Source organism: Ahaetulla prasina, chromosome 1 (genome assembly GCF_028640845.1).
Source record: "Ahaetulla prasina isolate Xishuangbanna chromosome 1, ASM2864084v1, whole genome shotgun sequence".
NCBI lineage: Eukaryota > Metazoa > Chordata > Lepidosauria > Squamata > Colubridae > Ahaetulla > Ahaetulla prasina.
Window position 1 is genome coordinate 176,597,910 of NC_080539.1, and position 18,261 is coordinate 176,616,170.

Here is an 18,261-nt window from a genome sequence, read left to right on the forward strand (position 1 = left end):
TTCAATTTGGTTTGGAAGGAGGAAATATCATTTACCTAAACTACTTGTTTATTCAAAGCGGCCCTTGATACCATCTAGTTATCTTCAAATACTTTGTGCAGACTACAAAGGCAAATAATTATTTCCACATAATTTTATGGGCAGGAGAAAAGCATCACATGTATTTGCTGACTGAGGATAGGCTTGGGGAATTTGAACTAAGGGAACTGACACACACACCCCTCTTTCATACATTCAAGATCATGGCTAAATAGAATCTAGGCATATAAAATTCATACAGTTTTCAGAATAGAATAGAATAGAATAGAATAGAATAGAATAGAATAGAATAGAATAGAATAGAATAATTCTTTATTGGCCAAGTGTGATTGGACACACAAGGAATTTGTCTTTGGTGCATATGCTCTCAGTGTACATAAAAAGACAAGATACATTCATCAAGAATCATAAGGTACAACACTTAATGATAGTCATAGGGTACAAATAAGCAATCAAATCATACTAGGAAACAATCAATATAAATCGTAAGGATACAAGCAACAAGGTTACAGTCATGCAGTCATAAGTGGGAGGAGATGGGTGATGGGAATGATGAGAAGATTAATAGTAATAGTAATGCAGACTTAGTGAATAGTTTGACAGTGTTGAGGGAATTATTTGTTTAGCAGAGTGATGGGACAGTTTCGGAGTGGTAGGGAGAACTATTTTTATTCCCCATTCCTCTCCAAATTTATATTGTCTACCAAGGCAAAAGAGATAATGAACTGTAAGAATAAAATATATAGTTTGATTAATTTGTTAATGGAAATTAAAGGTATAGCATTGAATAGATATCCAAAAGACTATTTTAAAAAAGAGAAAAAAGCAAGTAGCTAAGGCAAAGAATTACTCTATACACATTTATGTTATTGTCATATCACTGAATGAAATATATATTTGAGCTTCTCTTCCAATGTCTGTACCAGAAGTGACTATTGTCTGTGTGCTATAAGACAAATCAAATGCATGTGATTGTCAGGAGAGATTTCAATTCTTTCAAGCTGATTCTAGTATTGCTCAACCATGATATAGTATTCTTCCTATTGAGATCCTATTCAGACCTATGAACTTAATTGAGAAATATAGCTTAATATCTTTCAGCTATAATTAACAAATGATGTTGATAGTTCAAAGGCCTTTAGAATAATAAACATGTGAAGAAGATACAGCTTTAATTGAAGAGCTTTAATCCAAACATTTTGACATTATAATAAAATATGAGGAAAATTTACTTTGGGACACCTGCAAGCACGACCTCCGCTCCACTCCTCAGATTCTCTAAATCATGCAGAGAACAGAGATGTTTTCAATTCTTTTGTCCATGCAAAATGGTATTCCTTCTGATCGTTTCTCCCATAACCCAGAAAAATTTAGGAATTGTTTTTTGGACTAGCAGCACTCTGGAACCTGTTTCTAACTTTGAATGCAAATATTTACTCTTCGCTGTGGCTGGCTGTCTTTAGTAATGACTGATATGAAAAGGAGTAAAGCTCTTCAATTAAAAGCTTCTCATCTCCAAGGACTTGAGGCAGAGGTCTTCAAACCTGGCAGCTTTAAGACTTGTGGACTTCGACTCGCATAATTCTCCAGCTAGCACAGCTATGCTGGCTGGAGAATTCTGGGAGTCGAAGTCCACAAGTCTTAAAGCTGCCAAGTTTGAAGACCTCTGACTTGAGGGAATGAGTCATCTCTCCCATCTTGCAGAAAATGGTTGACAACACTACAATCTTCAGTAATTTAGAGGAAGAGTCTCTACAAAGTCAGAAAGTCAGCATTGGGTCATATCCTCCTCTTATCTAGAATAATCTCTAAGGCTATCCTGTATAGTTTATTAAGAAGAATGGGCCCTTGATAGATAAGTCAAGGGATCCTATAAGTCCTGAAGTTAGTTCAGAGTTAGTGGGCATTAGTTCCTGTTATGATTGTAGGACTACTTAGACTTCTCTAAAGAAAGTGCGGTACTGGAAAGAACCAGGGATTTTCTCTCCATGTTAGTAAAATAAACATAAACTATGGTGTTACACAAATATAAGCTAATATTTCTAACAAAGATATAAAAATATCTAGTTCCTAACATTACTAACAACAAGAATCTGCAAAAATAGAGATTCCCCAAGTAGAAACGGGAAGGATTCTGTTACTTCTTCTTCAATGATGAAACAAGAGGACAATTATGCCACTCAGTAGGTGGGGAAGACTAGAACTAATCCCCCACTTCTGACTTCAATATCACTGAAAGTGACATTGTTCAGAAAGAGTGTCCACAACTTCAAATGAAATGATTTTACAAAGCAAACATTAGTATATACTAGAGAGAAAAACTGTTCTCAAGCAGGCAACAGCAACCCAGGATTCAAGGTCAGCCTAGCAATATCATGCTACGTTTCTGAGCTACGCAAATAATTTCATATAGCAGTGCTATGCTAGATGCCAAAAATGAGATAATTCCACATTGTTAAACATCCAAAGGCTACAAGGCACTCTTATGAGAGAAAATAAAAAGAGAACAATTGTTCCATAGTAGTCCTATAGGTTGGGGGCCTAGTTAATATATCCCCTTACAGTTCCATAGTTATTAACTCCAAGATTTTGTAAGAAGAGCTGTTGGTGGGGGTTCTTGGAGTCATGATTTGACAAAATAATGTGAATAAGCGGGAACCATGCTGTTCAAGTTAAGAGCTACAAAGCATAGGTAACCAGATTGTGACCTGGAGGTAGATTTAATTTCACAGATGTCCTCATGGATCGTATATTGGGGGAATGGATGAGTGAGAAAGCCTGAACTCTCCACAAGTGGTTCCTGGTGCTCTGTGAAGGATGAAACAAGAAGTTGTTGCTTCCTGCCTCAACTGTTGCATACTTCAAAATCTGGGGAAAGTACAGACTATGCATGAAATGACATGACCCTTTCAAAGTTTCCATGAGCTTGGAAAGCATAGGATAGCTTTTGTCTGCTGGAATTGCTCAGCCTTCTGCATAATTTCCCCATTAAGAAAATGCACACTGATGGAACTGGCAGGAGGACCACTTCATACTGCCTCTCTCAAGAAAAGCAACAGGCAGCTGACAATAGTAAGTTAATGAGGGATTCTTGAGAGAAAAAGAGACCTTTTCTGCCTCCAAACCTATCTGATTCTGGCCCAAACATTCATTGATCTGGACTGCTTTGTTTCCATAATGTTTTCCCTCCGTTACAACTCGTTTCCTAGAGCAACACAAGTGGAGAGGGACCACAATTATTTGGCCAGTAAGAAGAACTTGATGTTCTAGGCTGGTAAGGTTTTTTTTTTCCCCTGTGGGTTTTCAGTCTCAGGTAAGGGCAAATGCCTTGATAAGGAAGCCTCCTGTCAATGGAGACAACAGAGACATGTTGAGATTTTGTGCAACTACAATCCTCTGAAGATTTGTATGATTTTACCAGCAGAGGGCTCATTTTGCCAAACTCTAATTTGAGTGAAGCCACCATGCATAGTAGTCTCACTTTTCTTTCCTTTATAATAGTAATATAATGAACAAGGAAGCATCCAAGGACTCAAGTGTGCATGAATGATCTCAGTGCACAATTCAGAGGTACCTTGTTAATTTTTTCCTACTTTTTTTTAGTCTCTGTCTGGTTTGTTACTTAATATTCTATAAAGGAACTAAAATAATGTGAATTGCATAACTCTAAAGTGATACTATAAAAATACTGCTTCTGTTGTGGTTTTTGGTTTTCCCTCTGGGTCAATGTAGCTACTTTTGCTTTATGCATAGTTAGAAGATGGAACAAAAGTCTAATCCTAAAACAAACATTTATGTACAAACAAAAATATTTCATAAAATAATAGTTTCCTTACCTTTTCAATGGTGGCATTCCCAAAGGAAGCATTTATTATTTCTTTATAATCAACAATGTACTGTTGATGAAAAATAATGTTTCGATTACATACATATCACTAGAAAGCTGCTCTTGCTATACTTGAGAATAAGTAATTCTTTTACAAGTTAAAGTCTAGTATGTGGTTGGCAAAGTGCTGCCTTCCCAGTGTGGGACTACAACTCCCATAAACTCTCACCACTGGCTTTATTAGCCAGTGCTGATAGGACGTAAAGTACACTAATATTTGGAGGGTCATTTGTTACCCATTCCTATTGCCAGGCAGTTTTCTTCTGTGCTTATTTTTTTCCAGGGATTCTTTTCAAAATTCTCTGAGGTACAAACCTGGGCATAATCATTGAAAGGAATGGGATTTAATTCTGAACAAAAAAATAAATTAATAAAGGCAATAAATCCTTTGTGATGATACTAAGAATTAACTCAAAAGCATATATACCGAGTGACAACATAACTTTAACAAAATCAGTACTTACCTTTTCAATGGTAACATTGCCAATGGTTGCATTTCTAACTATGGCTTTATAATCAGTAGCATACTGTAAATGGAAAACATTGATTTTGTTAATATTTGTGGCACACTTTTAAACAAATATATAAATTAAAACAACATGACTTGTAAAATCTATTTCTGGATATATTTTTTTAATGTGAAACTTTGAGGACTACATCATTGATAAAATTTGGTCATAATTTTTTTTTGAACATACAACTATGTTGCTTATGCATGAAAAACTTGTGCCTATGAACTGTTAAAGGCTTCCTACATATCTGAAGCGTTTTGGTAGGACACAGGAATAAAAGCATTCAGTCATCGGGAACTGTCTCTTTACATCAACGCGTTAAGATAGGAATAAAAGAACAGGCAATAAAGGAATACTGCATCCAAATGAAGCAACACTAGGAAAAGTTCCTCCACAATGTGTATCGGATTTCATTTTTAAAACACTTCTTGGCATTTTGGATTGCCACTCATATAGCTAATCATAGAACACATCCTATTACCAAAAATGGAATGGGATCAGCTGAGATTCAAATGCCAGTTAAACTGCAGATTAAATGTGAGATTCCATAAGAAGATTGTAGCACTTCTTACAGAATTTGCAGCTGCCAGTGAAGATAGTATAGGCCTGTTAGATTTCAACTTAATATTTTTTACAAAGGACTGTAGTTCATTATAGGATTAAATTTTATTTTCTAAAATAAATTTCAGCAAAATTTATAAAGCAAAAGGCTAATATTTAGCTTGTGAGACTATGACCCAGAAATCTTTCTGGTCAGAGAAGTGGGTGCCTAAGAACTCCTGCCCATTTGGGACCACCACCACCTGCATGACACAATGAAATGTGAACAATTTACAAAGGGAGAAAAAGAAACTCAATGTTAAGCAGCAGAGGAACAGGGTAAATAGATGGCACTTTTATTAGTGGGATTAATATCTATTTATTAAGATTCTGTTTCAAAAATACCATGGAATTTAAATTGAACAATAAAAAGGATGTGAACTGGCAGCAAAAGATCCATCACTCAGAGCTTGTTTATATTTTACAATTCCAGATTAAAGATTCTTATTTCGGCAAACATCATCTATGCTTTATTGCCTCCCAGCTTTATAGAGAATGCACAGTTAAGTCTTTGAAAGACATTAGAAATTGCTTTATTTTTGTATAGAAATATTTTGATACATAGGTTGAATATTTTGTTCATATGGTTAAAAAGTTAAGTCCCCCGAAAAATGGGGAACTAATTTTTATATATAAGAAAGGCACCATGTAAAGGTCATAAGGCCAGATTATTGCACAATCAAAAGCTTCTTATCAAGGATTCAAGCACCATATTGCAAACTCTTCCATTACCCTTGTTCAGTATTTTGAACTTCCTAATTATCCAAACTGCTAATATTGGAGTATTAGATACTCCTTTAATTCTGTGTAGATTGACTCTTGTAAAATACATTTTCGTACTACCTATATCCGGCAAAGGATCACATTATAGAAAATCAAACTCTTTTTGACTGAAAACTCAAGAGTCCTGAACAGATTTTTAAATAGATACACAGGATAATTACCGATCGAAAGGCTGCAGCAATGAGATTTGATGGAAACAAATTTCTGAAAAAGACAAAAACAAAAACTAGGAGTTGATAATAGTTTATAAACTTAATTGTTTGTACATTGGTATAAAATAAATGTCTGTTTTAGGATTTAGCATTAGTGCATCATTAAAAAGGCAGAGTACTTTACTGCATCAGCATTTTTTAGGCCTTAATAAACATACTTGCCTCAACAGCACATTTCAAAGAACTTACAAATAATTAACAATGTTATTAATCACTGTTTTCTTCAGAGGTCACGTGACACTTCCTACAAAATATACTAAACTGCAGAAAGTGCAGTCCATGGGCAGGAATGGCGGGGGGAAAAAGAGTAAATCAGAGAATGCAAAACAATCTTAATTTCAAAATTAGTCAAATTACTAGTCAGATAGCAAATTAACAATATAAAAATAAGATACAAGGTCTATAATAATCTAAAATACAGATAAGGAATTTATTTATTCATACAAAATTGAAGATTAATGGCATAGATAAACATTTTTCATATAGAACAGAAATCAGTTGTCCCTACACATTCAAAACTGCTACCCAGAACTTTGTTGCATTATGCATAAAAAGGTTTCTCTAAATTAACATAACATAAAATTTCTTAGACCAGTCTGGAGCCTCTGACAACAAAGGGAAAATAAGCCTTCTTTGGATATCTTTGAAAAATTAGCAATATAACAGCGCAAGGAGAAGGAATTCAACTGAACCATCCCTAAAACGGCATATTTGACTAGCTGTAGGAATTTCATTACTGTTTTATATAGCAGTGCGGAAGGCAAACTATTTGATTCTGAAGAAAAACCTTTGCTGAACTTGGGTTCAATGGTTTTGTTTTTGCTAATTAGATTAGGTTTGTTGTTATGGAAATGGCTAGTACATATTTTATAACAGTAAAAAGTTCAGGTAATGTGGTTATATTCTACTGTGCTAAAGAGAGTTGGAAGTTAGTGCCTTCCCCCCCCTTTTCTCTACACTATTTTCTCTTTTTTCTTCCCCCCCCCCCATGTAAGAAGTTTTCTATTACTATTTAAAAATTCTCTGTATGTTTTATATTTTGATAAACTAATAAAATATATTATAAACTACATGAGATCAATGAGTTGATGTAATTAGCTGCTTTTGAATTAGGTGATTAAACCACTGTGGATTGGGGATCCTATATAATTACATTACTTTATTAACTGTGAGAAATATTAATGTTTCTTTTGGATTATTTCTGCAGTATATGGCATGTTTTTTTTTAGGACTATGCCTTACGTGCACATGTGCATTAGGGATGAAAAAAGAAGTTGCTATAATACACTCCAATCAAAGGCTGTATAAATCTACAGCATGAAGTTCTCTCTTGTTTCATGTTGTCCATGTCCAAATCTGCTAAGATCACCAAATTAACTCTCTCAAATCTTCAATAAGTAAAGTAATAATGCAACAAAACTGCAAAAAAAGATTCATACGCTGGCTGCGTTCATACAATTTACTTAACTTTCGGTCAGGTAAAGATCTATTTGCATAAGTTTGGTAAGGGTTATTGTTATATTCGGGCAATAACGAGGCAGGAGACCAGGATAGTGACAACAGCTCTTTACTATATGGTGAACCCAGCAACCGGGCTGGGGAAAAACCTCTCCTTAAATACAGTTTAGCCGGCTGCTTCAACCAATCAGCAACGTGCTTGTTTCCCGCCAAAACATTTAAAGATACATTACACTCCTTCCCTCCCAGAAAACACTTTACCAATATTTACATGATATTTACATATTATTTTTCAACGTAATCACGCAAATAGACTGGGCGTCTCCTGACTCTTTCGGACCTGCGCAATTCATTCCCTGGGAGTGGGTCGAGTTGAGCGGAGGGGCTGTTTGCTCCTCTCAGCTCCTCCTCTAGGCCATCCGGCCCTGGATTATTTGCCGAGTCGTCCCTGCTGTTTTCTAATGGAACCTGTTGGCGTCGCTGGACCTCCTGGAACTCAGATAAGTCCTGCGATTTTCCGGTTTGAGTCAGCTGTGGATTCAAACATTGTATAGTCAGGGCCTGTTTCGCCTAATTCGGATTGTTCGCTATGCTTTCTTATTTGGTCTATGTGGCGCCTCCATACCCGGCCGCCTTTATCTCCACCAAGTATGATTTTGGACCTGTTATGTTTAGGATTTTCCTGCTACCCAGGTTGGGCCTTCACCATAGTTGTGTGCCCACACCGGTCGCCTATGTCCATCCTCTTGTTTTTCGAGTCCCCTTGTAACCCTCCGTGTATAGTTTGGATTTAAACGGTCTAGTGGGCACCTGAGCTGCCCATTAATAATTCTGCTGGGCTTCTGCCGGTTGTGACACAGGGGTTCTGTGTTGGACGGCCAGGAAAACATCGATTTTTGTTTGCCAGTCGCCTGGCTTGAGTCTGACAATGCCTCTTTGCGCCCGGACGAAACGCCTGCAAGGCCATTCGTCGCAGGGTGGAAAGGCGCCGAGAGGGCATGCCGGATGCCCTCTTCTGCCAAGTACCTCAAACTGGGTTGCCGTGAATTGCGGGCCGTTATCGGATACTAACGTGTCGGGCAACCCATGGGTTACAAATAGGTGCCGAGGACTGAGATCACGGCCTCGGCTGTCATGGATCTCATGAGAATGATTTCCAGCCATTTGGAGTAGGCATCGACTACTACCAGGAAGGTTTGGCCGTGGAAGGGCCGCAAAATCAATGTGGATTCTAGACCAGGGCCCTTGGGGTCTCTCCCATTCCCGAACCGGGGCCGTTGGGGTAGCGGTCTGACTCCTGGCAGGCCTGGCATTTCCTACCCTTTCAGCAATTTCCGAGTCCATTAAGGCCACCACACATAGCTTCTCGCTAGACCCTTCATCCTCACGATCCCTGGGTGACCTCGTGGAGGAGATCCAACACCCTTTTCCTCAATTTCTCTGGGATCACCACTGATCCCCCATAGCAGGCACCCCTTGAGCCGAAAGTTCCCACGCTTTACAAACTCTTTAAAACGCCGCCCGCGCAGCGGCCACCCTCTTTGTACCCAACCAAGTACAGTTCTCAAAATAATGTCCCGGTATGACGCCCGAGCCACCTCCTTAGACGTGACTGGGCCAGAGTCCAGAGAGTCAATTAACAGTATGGGCGTCCCCGGAGTGGGGTCCTCGATCGCCCCTGGTAGTGGGCATCTGCTTAATGCGTCCGCATGCCCCAACTCTTTTCCTGGCCGATGCCGCAGTTTATAGGAGTAGGCGGCTAAAAAGATAGTCCATCGGGTCAATCGGGGCGAAAGTGCCACAGGCGTTGGGCGGTCGCCAGCCAGTAACCCTAACAGTGGTCTATGGTCTGTAACAATTTCAAAGTCTCTACCAAAGACGTATTCGTGAAACTTTATTACCCCGGACACTATCGCTAGGGCTTCCTTATCTAACTGGCTGTAGTTCCTCTCTGTCGAGGACATCGTTCTGGAGTAGAAGGCTATTGGGGCTTCTGTCCCGTTTGGCAGTCTGTGGCTGAGCACAGCACCCACCCGTAAGGGGAAGCATCGCAAACTAATACCAATGGCATTGTGCTATGATACTGGATCAGTAAGCTATCGCCGAGAGTAGGTTTTTACTGCTCGAAAGCCCTAGCTTCCGCCTTTCCCCAAGACCAAACAGTATTCTTTCCCAGTAACTTATGTAGCGGCTCGGCAACGGTTGCCTTATTTTTCAAAAAGACCGCGTAAAAATTCACTAGACCCAGGAATGCCTGTAGCTCTGTTTTGTTTTTGGGCGCTGGAGCCTTTCTTATTGCCTTGACCTTGCTCTCAGTGGGGTGGATTCCCTCCTTGTCTATTCTGTAGCCCAAGAACTCTACGGATTCTACCCCTATTTGGCATTTGTTCACTTTAACCTTTAGACCGCTGACCGAAAATGCCCAAAACTTTTCTCAAACGCCCCCAATTCTTCTAAATTTTCGGCTGATACCAATACATCATCAAAATAGGGACTACCCCGGGAGCCCTTGCAGAAGTCGCCCATTAAATTTTGAAATAGACCAGGTGCCACACTCACCCCAAACTGTAACCGGGTACACTTGAAAGCACCTCTGTGAGTCACAATTGTCTGGGCTTCGCTGTGTTGGCGTCTACAGGCAGTTGTTGATAGGCTTGGGCCAAATCTAATTTGGCAAAACGTGCCCTTGCCCCAGCGAGTGCAGCAAGTGTTGCACCACGGGACCGGTAAGCGCTTTTGCAAGGCTTTGTTTAACGTTGCCTTGTAGTCAGCGCAGATTCTAACTGACCCATCTGATTTTACTGGGGTGACGATTGGTGTCTCCCACTTTGCATGATCGACTGGCACTAGTATTCCCTGACTGATGAGCTTGTCTATTTCCTTATCAATCTTGGGTTTAAGGGCAAAAGGAACCCTCCTTGCTTTTAACCGTATGGGGGCTACCTGGGGGTCTAAATTGAAAGAAATAGGGGTCCCCTTGTACTTGCCCAGGCAGTCCTTGAAAACGTCTTCGAATTCGCCCATGAGTGTGTCCTTTAGGTTAAAGTCATTCCTGTAGATGCCAGTCACTCCCATGCCCAACGCACGGAACCAGTCTAGTCCCAACAAACTTGGCAGGGTCCCTTCGACTATCGTGATGGGCAGGGTCTTCTTGTGAGGTCCGTACTCGACGCGGACGGAGGTGGTCCCTCGAACAGGGATGCGATTCCCTTGGTAGTCGTGGACTCTTAGCCGCTGTGCTTGCAGTTTGCGTTTGGCGATTTTCGCAAAGCTGCAAAAGTGTCCCAGGACATGATTGTGATCGCTGACCCTGTGTCCACTTCTAGTCGGCACGGCACTCCTTCGATTTTCGGTTTTGTGAAGATTTTCTTCTACGCGGGTTGCTGCACGACCTACTATCACGGTCGCTCGATTTGAATTCGCGCCTTTTGTTTTGACCAATCACGGTCGCCTTGCCGATCCCGCGCCTGATTGGTTGGTTTGAATTTTCGGCGGAAGGTTGGGGTGCTCGACAGACTTGAGCCAGGTGCCCTTCTTCTCGCACCGCCGACATGTAGCGCCCTTGAACTTGCATTGTTGACGCTGGTGTTGCCCTCCGCAACTTCCGCATTCATCCCGGTCTTCTTTGCCCTTCTCCCGGTGTGGCAAACTCCTTCCTCATCCTCGCCGCCTGATTCGGTCTGGATTTCTTCGTTGTGGACCGGGTTGATTTCGCCGCCGCTGGCGTGAGCGGCTTTTGTAGGGTTTCCGCCGCTTGGGTGGACATCTCATGAGCTCTGGCTTCGCCCAGAGCGCTTGCCAGCGTTAGATTGCTTTTTGATAGCAGCCGCCCGCAAACGAATGTCTCTGACCCCACGGATGAGTTGCTCTAACAGCTCCTCATCCAAGTCTCGTACCCACAATCCTTGGAGGCTTTCCTCAGGGCGCCATGTAATCGCTGATGGATTCGCCTCTTGCTGTCTGCGCCTCCAAATTCAAAACGCCGTACATATTTGGACGGTGTTGGCGAAATGGTTCTTCAATAGATTTTGCAGAGTTTGCCACGATACCGATTGTACCGGCGTTGGCTCTGCCAGGGCTTCCGCGATGTCGATGACCTCGGACCGCAGTGGCTCAGGAAATACGCCTTTGCGGTTGTCTGAACTCCTTGCAGTTCGCTTGCCTCGAGGAAGCTCTCAAACGGGTCATGTACGCTCCCCATTTCTCCTGGATGGGTCAAACGCGCGGGCGGAGTGTAGCTGGCCATCGCTGCTTCTGCCCTGAGTTTGCTGGGTTCGGTTCTTCGCATGCTCAGCCTGCTCCTGGTGCTCTTAGCCTCGAGATCCCACCTTCGTCGCCAGTGTTATATTCGGGCAATAACGAGGCAGGAGACCAGGATAGTGACAACAGCTCTTTACTATATGGTGAACCCAGCAACCGGGCTGGGGAAAAACCTCTCCTTAAATACAGTTTAGCCGGCGGCTTCAACCAATCAGCAACGTGCTTGTTTCCCGCCAAAACATTTAAAGATACATTACAGTTATACTTGGTTAACTTTTTTATGCCTTATATAAATCCAGCTTGTTTGATTATTTGTCCAATCAGTGTATTCAATGAAGCTAGATAATGGGTTGATTTAGTAACTAAATTGAGAGTATTGTTTGATAACAGCTAATCTGTTCAAGTCCTGTCAAGCAGGATTAGGAAATAACCCTTGACTATGTCCATAATTGCAAAGTGTAACACTACAGAAGTACTTCATAGAAAACCATGATATAACTTACTATAAAATACTGGACAGAGGGAGAATAAAACTCATCAGAGAGATTTAACTCAGTTCAGTTACCAATCAACTTCCAAATATAATTTCTGAATTAAAAACCTGATTTACTATAAGAGTAAGGTGCATACAGAAAACTTTCTCCTGAAAAAGATAAAAGGACAGCCATTAGCGCACTCGAGGAGCAAGCTGAATCCTGCACTATCTTGACTTAATGTTTTAACTTCAAGTCAGCCTCATGCACCCCAACATCACAGAAAATGCACCTGCAGAATAAACAGCTCTAATCTGGTGTCCAGTCTGTATCAAAGATTAGAGGCTAATTCTGCTGGGAATAGAAGCTTTCAGGTCTATTGTACTCAGGATAAAGGGAGCCAGAAAGATTGGTGGAACAAAAAGAAGACCCATTGTCTGAAGCACAGTTAAGCTGTCTGATTTCCCGTTCTATACTCAATTCATGCTATATGAACTTTCCCATAACCATTAGGAAATGCTAAAGTCCACAACTGTCTAGACAATTGCATTTATCAGCAATTCTGAACTTTACTGACGTTTTACCTCTATTAATAATGAATAGAAAATTTAGATTTTCTAAAAGACAACGCTTTCTTGTAGATTTCGTTTTTATTCCATGGTATTTAAATTAGACCGTTCCTATTATTCTTTGAAAACTTAACATCTTTGATTACAATTTCCCCCAATATCCTAAGCAAACCTGTAATAAAGTATTTTAGCAATGTCCTATCTTCATGCTGATATCTTTTTATTTAAGAAATCTATTATTTGGTATATTTTTGCTTCATTTACTGTACATAAAACTATGTACAGTAACATTAACCTCAAGGCCATATTTGCTGGAAGTAGAAGTATGGTTAACTAAAGAAAAGGACCTCTATACAATTCTGCAGTAAGATCCAGAGATCTAGATACAAGCAAGGTCTGCTTTAATCTCTTTCAGCCTTGTTCAAATCAGAACAGCAAAGTTCCCCATGTCTCATATTTATTTGCCTACACATGTATCATTAACAAAAGAATTTATCAAAACTTATGTAGTTTTTATACAAGGATCATTTTTTGCTAAAGACTCGGCTTATGGGGATGGAAACAATTAAACAATCCAAAGATTTTTGATCCTTTAATTTTTTTCTCAATTGGATTTCTCTTAAAGTTATTCGTGAAACAGTTAACATACTACAAGTTCATTTTAGCACTAAGATAACCCTAGCTATTTTTTCTAATGCAATCTTTTTTCTCCCTTTGTATTATTTTATTCTATTATTGTAATACGCCAGTATACATAGCATTTAGCAAGCTGTGTTTTAAGTAAAAACAACTGATTGACCTGATTATTGGAAACTTTCAAGGTAATTGCAAATTAATTGGCTAGCCGCCACTTTGCAGAGTGAGATGGGCACTATATAAATTTAATAAATACAAATTGTACAATTTTAAAGCTTTCTCAAATACTGAAACACATATACTCACAGAACTTTTTACTTCTGACCAAATTAATTGGTGGTTAAATTAAGAGCTCATTTTGGGGGATAGCAACTTGAAACATTATTTATTAAATAGTTTGCTGCCAATCTCACTGTAATTTAGTTAAAAAAAAACTAAATTAAATGTATCACCATGGGATTTGACTCTACCCCAACTAAAATCTGGTGGCAGAGATTCCATTCCCTCATCTCCGTGCACTTAAAAGAACTGTTACATGCTCTACTTGAGGGTGCCTCTAAAAGTGATCTGAAACGGAAGTTGTAAAAAATTCAGTGGCCGGGATGTGAACAGGAAAGAGTTCTAACTTCAATGTTACTTCATTATCGACAATGATTTCTGAATCCAATTCAAGCTTAGCTTCAAGACACCTTAACAACTATCTCTGCCAAGAAATATCTCTCTGGCCTACACAAATTGTAGAGAGGGGGTGTTTAAAACCCCTATCCTTTTTTTTTTTTACAACTCTATAGTTTCTTAAGGGACACAGTGGCTCAGGGGCTAGGATGTTGAGCTTGTCGATCGAAAGGTTGGCAGCTCAGCGGTTCAAATCCCTAGTGCTGCTGTGTAATGGGGTGAGCTCCCGTTACTTTCCCCAGCTTCTGCCAACCTAGCAGTTTCAAAAGCACGTAAAAATGGAAGTAGAAAAAATAGGGACCACCTTTGGTGGGAAGGTAACAGCATTCCGTGCGCCTTTGGCGTTGAGTCATGACCACGGAGACGTCTTCGGACAGCGCTTGCTCTTCGGCGTTGAAACGAAGATGAGCACCACCCCCTAGAGTCGGCAATGACTAGCATGTATGTGTGAGGGGAACCTTTATCTTTACCTATACCTATAGTTTCTTAATTTGAGTTAGAGAAGGGAGAACTGGATGGAACTGAGCGTTTACTGGCCAGGTGCCCTTCCTGATGCCTATGTGGAGTTCGCAGCAGGAATTTTTTCTTCATGCCCTAGGAGAGAAACATCTCCTAAGATTAAACTCTCAATCTATTGAGCGAGAGGCAAGTGTCTTCACCACCAGGCCACCCAGAGTTCGTATCATACAAGAAGTCAAAAAGCATGGACCCAAAGGGGAATTCTACTCTGCAATGGGCTTGGTGGTACGGAAAACATGGCCTCTGGCGCTAAGCCTGGTATGCCACCAACCAACCTTCCACAAGTGTGAACATTGTTTTGTTTAAACAGGTGCTTGGAATATAATTTTTAACTTTGATGTGATATTGTGACCTTGATCCAATTCATATCCAGGAAATGCTGGCACAAACAACAGTTCTCAGAAGGTTGGAACTTGATGCTATAGGAAATGATATGCCTGTCTCCAAAGGGAATAAGTCCTATCTCACTCTTTCTTCTCTCCCACAGGAAAATATAATAAGTTGAAATGTGAGGAAAGTGGGTAATTATCCTCCCTTTTTGGCGGCAGCTAATGAAACAAGGAAAGTAAATTCTGAGTAAATAGATAAGGCATCAGGCATTTTCTTTGGTGACTGATTTGTCCTGAGAGAAGGACCAGCAGAACAGCTGTTAGTGGAGTTATCTAATTGTTACTGATATAGTTCCCAGTTTCAGCCAGTCATCCTGAATTATCAGGGGCTTTCAATTCTTGCACCAATTTTGTATCACAAAAAGTCAGGCAGGCAACACGTTGGGCAACCTTATTCATGTTGGAATTGAGCATCTGTTGAAAATAAAATGGCAAAAAAATAATAATCCTGCTTGTTGTTATCATGATTGGTAAATGTTCCTCTATTCTTTTTAACCTTTACTCTATGATCTCTCTTCTAAGTTTTAAAGAGTGGGATGGAGATAAATTCATTTAGTTCACATTTTGATATGAATTTACTAAACATATATGCAGCTCCCAATATGAAATCCCGTAGTTATCTTTCAGTTTTTACTATTCTGAGTTTTGCGGAGCAATTCTCCCACAAAGAAGGTACTGAGAAATATGCATACCCAAGAAATTTCAGTTAAAGGTCCTGTATGTTTTTAAAATTGATGTTTACATAGTGATCCATACATTGACAAGAAAATGGATAAATGGGATAAAAATATTTTTGCTTCAAAAAAATTAAAATTTGAAAAAAAAAACCATGTTGGTCTTTAAACTTTATTCTACAATGAACCTTAATTATAACTATTTTGATATTCAGAGATTTCTCCATCCATCTACAAATAAGTATTGTCTGTTGGCAACTTTATTCTCCAAGTGCCATAAATCAAAAAAGGTTTGTTCTGGAACAATACCATGTTTAATAATCATCATTTAACTAATCATCATAATATCAAGCAGGATTCAATATCATTTTCAATTAAAATCTCAGGGTATACTTAGCCAGCGTCAATGCAAAAGCTACATATTCTGAATCAGCAGTTTCTGAGCTGTTTTATGTACCAGGAGTAAGCTGTGCTCACATTGCTCCTACACTTTCTGTTGTAGAGTCCTGGTTGTAGTCTTTTTGTTAATTGATTGGGAATAAGATATTCTAACAAATCAAATTAGCAAGGGATCCTCCACTAGATGCTTCTTCTCCCCAATCCAATCCTACATCCTCTAAGTAATTCAACAGACAAGCAACCCATAACATCTGCAAAGTAACCCTGAGTGATGAGTAACCTGAATCGGAGACCATATAACAGCAGGACATAAGCACAATTTTGCTGAAATAAACTGAAGACTTTTCTCAACCAAAAAAATTTAAAGGTTAATATTGTGTACAGCTTCTAACAGATTGAGTTTTCTCAGATACAGTCAAAGATTCTACAAAAGCCTAAATGAATCATGTAGTTAGACTTTTGCATAGAAATGTTACTGATTGTATTAAGATATAATCCCTTAGCTTTGAAAGGCCTCTGTTTATGTTTCTTTTTTCTCCCAATTCCTGTGTAGAAATCTGTAAACTGAAATTATGCTTATGACTCATGAAATGGTCTCCAGGTCTTTAAACTTTATACAGTACCATAATGCACCTGTTAAGTAAACGCTGAAGAACCAAAACCTGCATTTAATTCAGAGGGGGAGGGAGGAAGGGAGGATGGAAGATAGATAGATGGAAGGAAGGAATATGGATAGATAGATTGATAGATAGATAGATAGATAGATAGATAGATAGATAGATAGATAGATAGATAGATAGATAGATCTAAAAGCATCAGACAGACCTGGAGGTAAGAAAGTAAATAACTGGAAATTTTCAAAAGCCAAGTATCTTAGTATTCTTCAGGCGTTTTGGACCATAACTCCCATCAGTCCTACATACTCATAGTCTCAATATTAAGACTATGAAAGTCGCATTTCCCAAAAAAAAAAAAGAGGGTACCAGCCTCCCTTGCCTCCCACTATCGAGCTAACGAGCAAGGCAGGAATCATCCCAGGCTCAGCCATGATTCCTCCAAGTTCGCCTCTTGACCAGGAAGCTCAGGTAGGAAGCCCCCCCCCCGAATTCCTCACCTTGCAAGGTCCAGGAAAGAGTCCACCGTCTCCTTATTGGTGGGCATGGCGCCATCCAAGCCCAAGTCTTTGCTATTGAGCTCCCCGGCGCCCACCCCGGGTTTGATGATGAAGGCCAAGGCAATGGCGAGCGCCGAGGCGATCAAGGTTGTAACCAAGAAGTAGGCGACGGCGATGCCGCCCAGCTTGCCCAGGGACCGCGTGTCCAGGCTGGCCGCTCCGGAGACCAGACTGCATATCACCAAGGGCAGGATGATCATTTTCAGCATACGGAGCAGCATCTCTCCCGGAAAGGCCAGGTAGGTGATTTGAGCCCGGGTGAGCGGCATTTGCCTCATCAGGGCGCCCATGGCCACCCCGACCAGCACGCCGGTTACGGTCAAGATCACGATGCAGTTTTTCCTCAGGAACCGCCCGAAGCTCCGCAGCTGGAAGAGCTTCAGCCGAGGCTGCTTCACTCCTTCCTCTCCGGCCTCGAAGCCGGTTAGCACCGTCGGCTCCAGAAAGCCATTCCGGCTCTCGGCTGGCTTCTCCATGCCGGTCGCTTCGGCTGCAGGGGACCACTAGATCCAACCTAACTCAGAAAAGACGCGCAGTCCAAACTGCGGTCCGGGAATGAAAGAGGCGCTGGACGGGCTGCTGCAGAAGGTTTATAAACGCCTCTTGCCGAGATCCTCTCGGGGGCCAGAGGGAAAAGGTCCGCTCTTTCCAGCCGCCGCGTGCCCTCGCAACACCCAGCGCCTTTTATGCACGACGCGCCCGCTCACGCACGCCCTGGAGCGCGAGGAAGGCGGCCAGAAGCGGCGGCGGCGGCGCCCTCCCACTCGATAAGGCTGATGCAAGGCAGAGGCGCTCTGGGCTCAGCTCCGGCCATCCCCCCCCCTCCCACTCCCCATTCGGACCGCTCCTCCAATCAGTCACTCCGGCGCGGTAGCCCCCTCCTCTTCGAGAAGCCTCATCCAACTCCACGCGGGGGGTTGCTAGCGAAAGGGATGGGGGCGCTTGGCGACTGAGGAGCGCGAGGGAGGAGCGAACGGGCTAGGGCGGCGGCGGGACCGGTGGT

The 18,261-nt window shown here is 41.1% G+C and overlaps 1 protein-coding gene across 2 annotated transcripts in view; it reads right to left on the bottom strand.

Annotated features, from left to right (window-relative positions):
* The window catches only part of SLC1A4 (solute carrier family 1 member 4), a 30,602-nt gene extending 12,667 nt beyond the window's left edge, over window positions 1-17,935 (bottom strand). The window contains exons 1-4 of one of the 2 annotated variants that reach the window (XM_058182390.1): window positions 17,199-17,935; window positions 5,982-6,024; window positions 4,390-4,452; window positions 3,876-3,935 (exon numbers count right to left, since the gene is read on the bottom strand). In XM_058182390.1, coding sequence (XP_058038373.1) covers window positions 3,876-3,935; window positions 4,390-4,452; window positions 5,982-6,024; window positions 17,199-17,734 — 702 coding nt within the window. In that variant the 5' untranslated portion in view covers window positions 17,735-17,935. Of the gene's footprint in view, window positions 1-2,747; window positions 2,843-3,875; window positions 3,936-4,389; window positions 4,453-5,981; window positions 6,025-17,198 lie in introns of those variants that run through there. The other variant, XM_058182398.1, reaches the window with a different exon arrangement.
* Window positions 17,936-18,261: the final 326 nt, after the last annotated feature.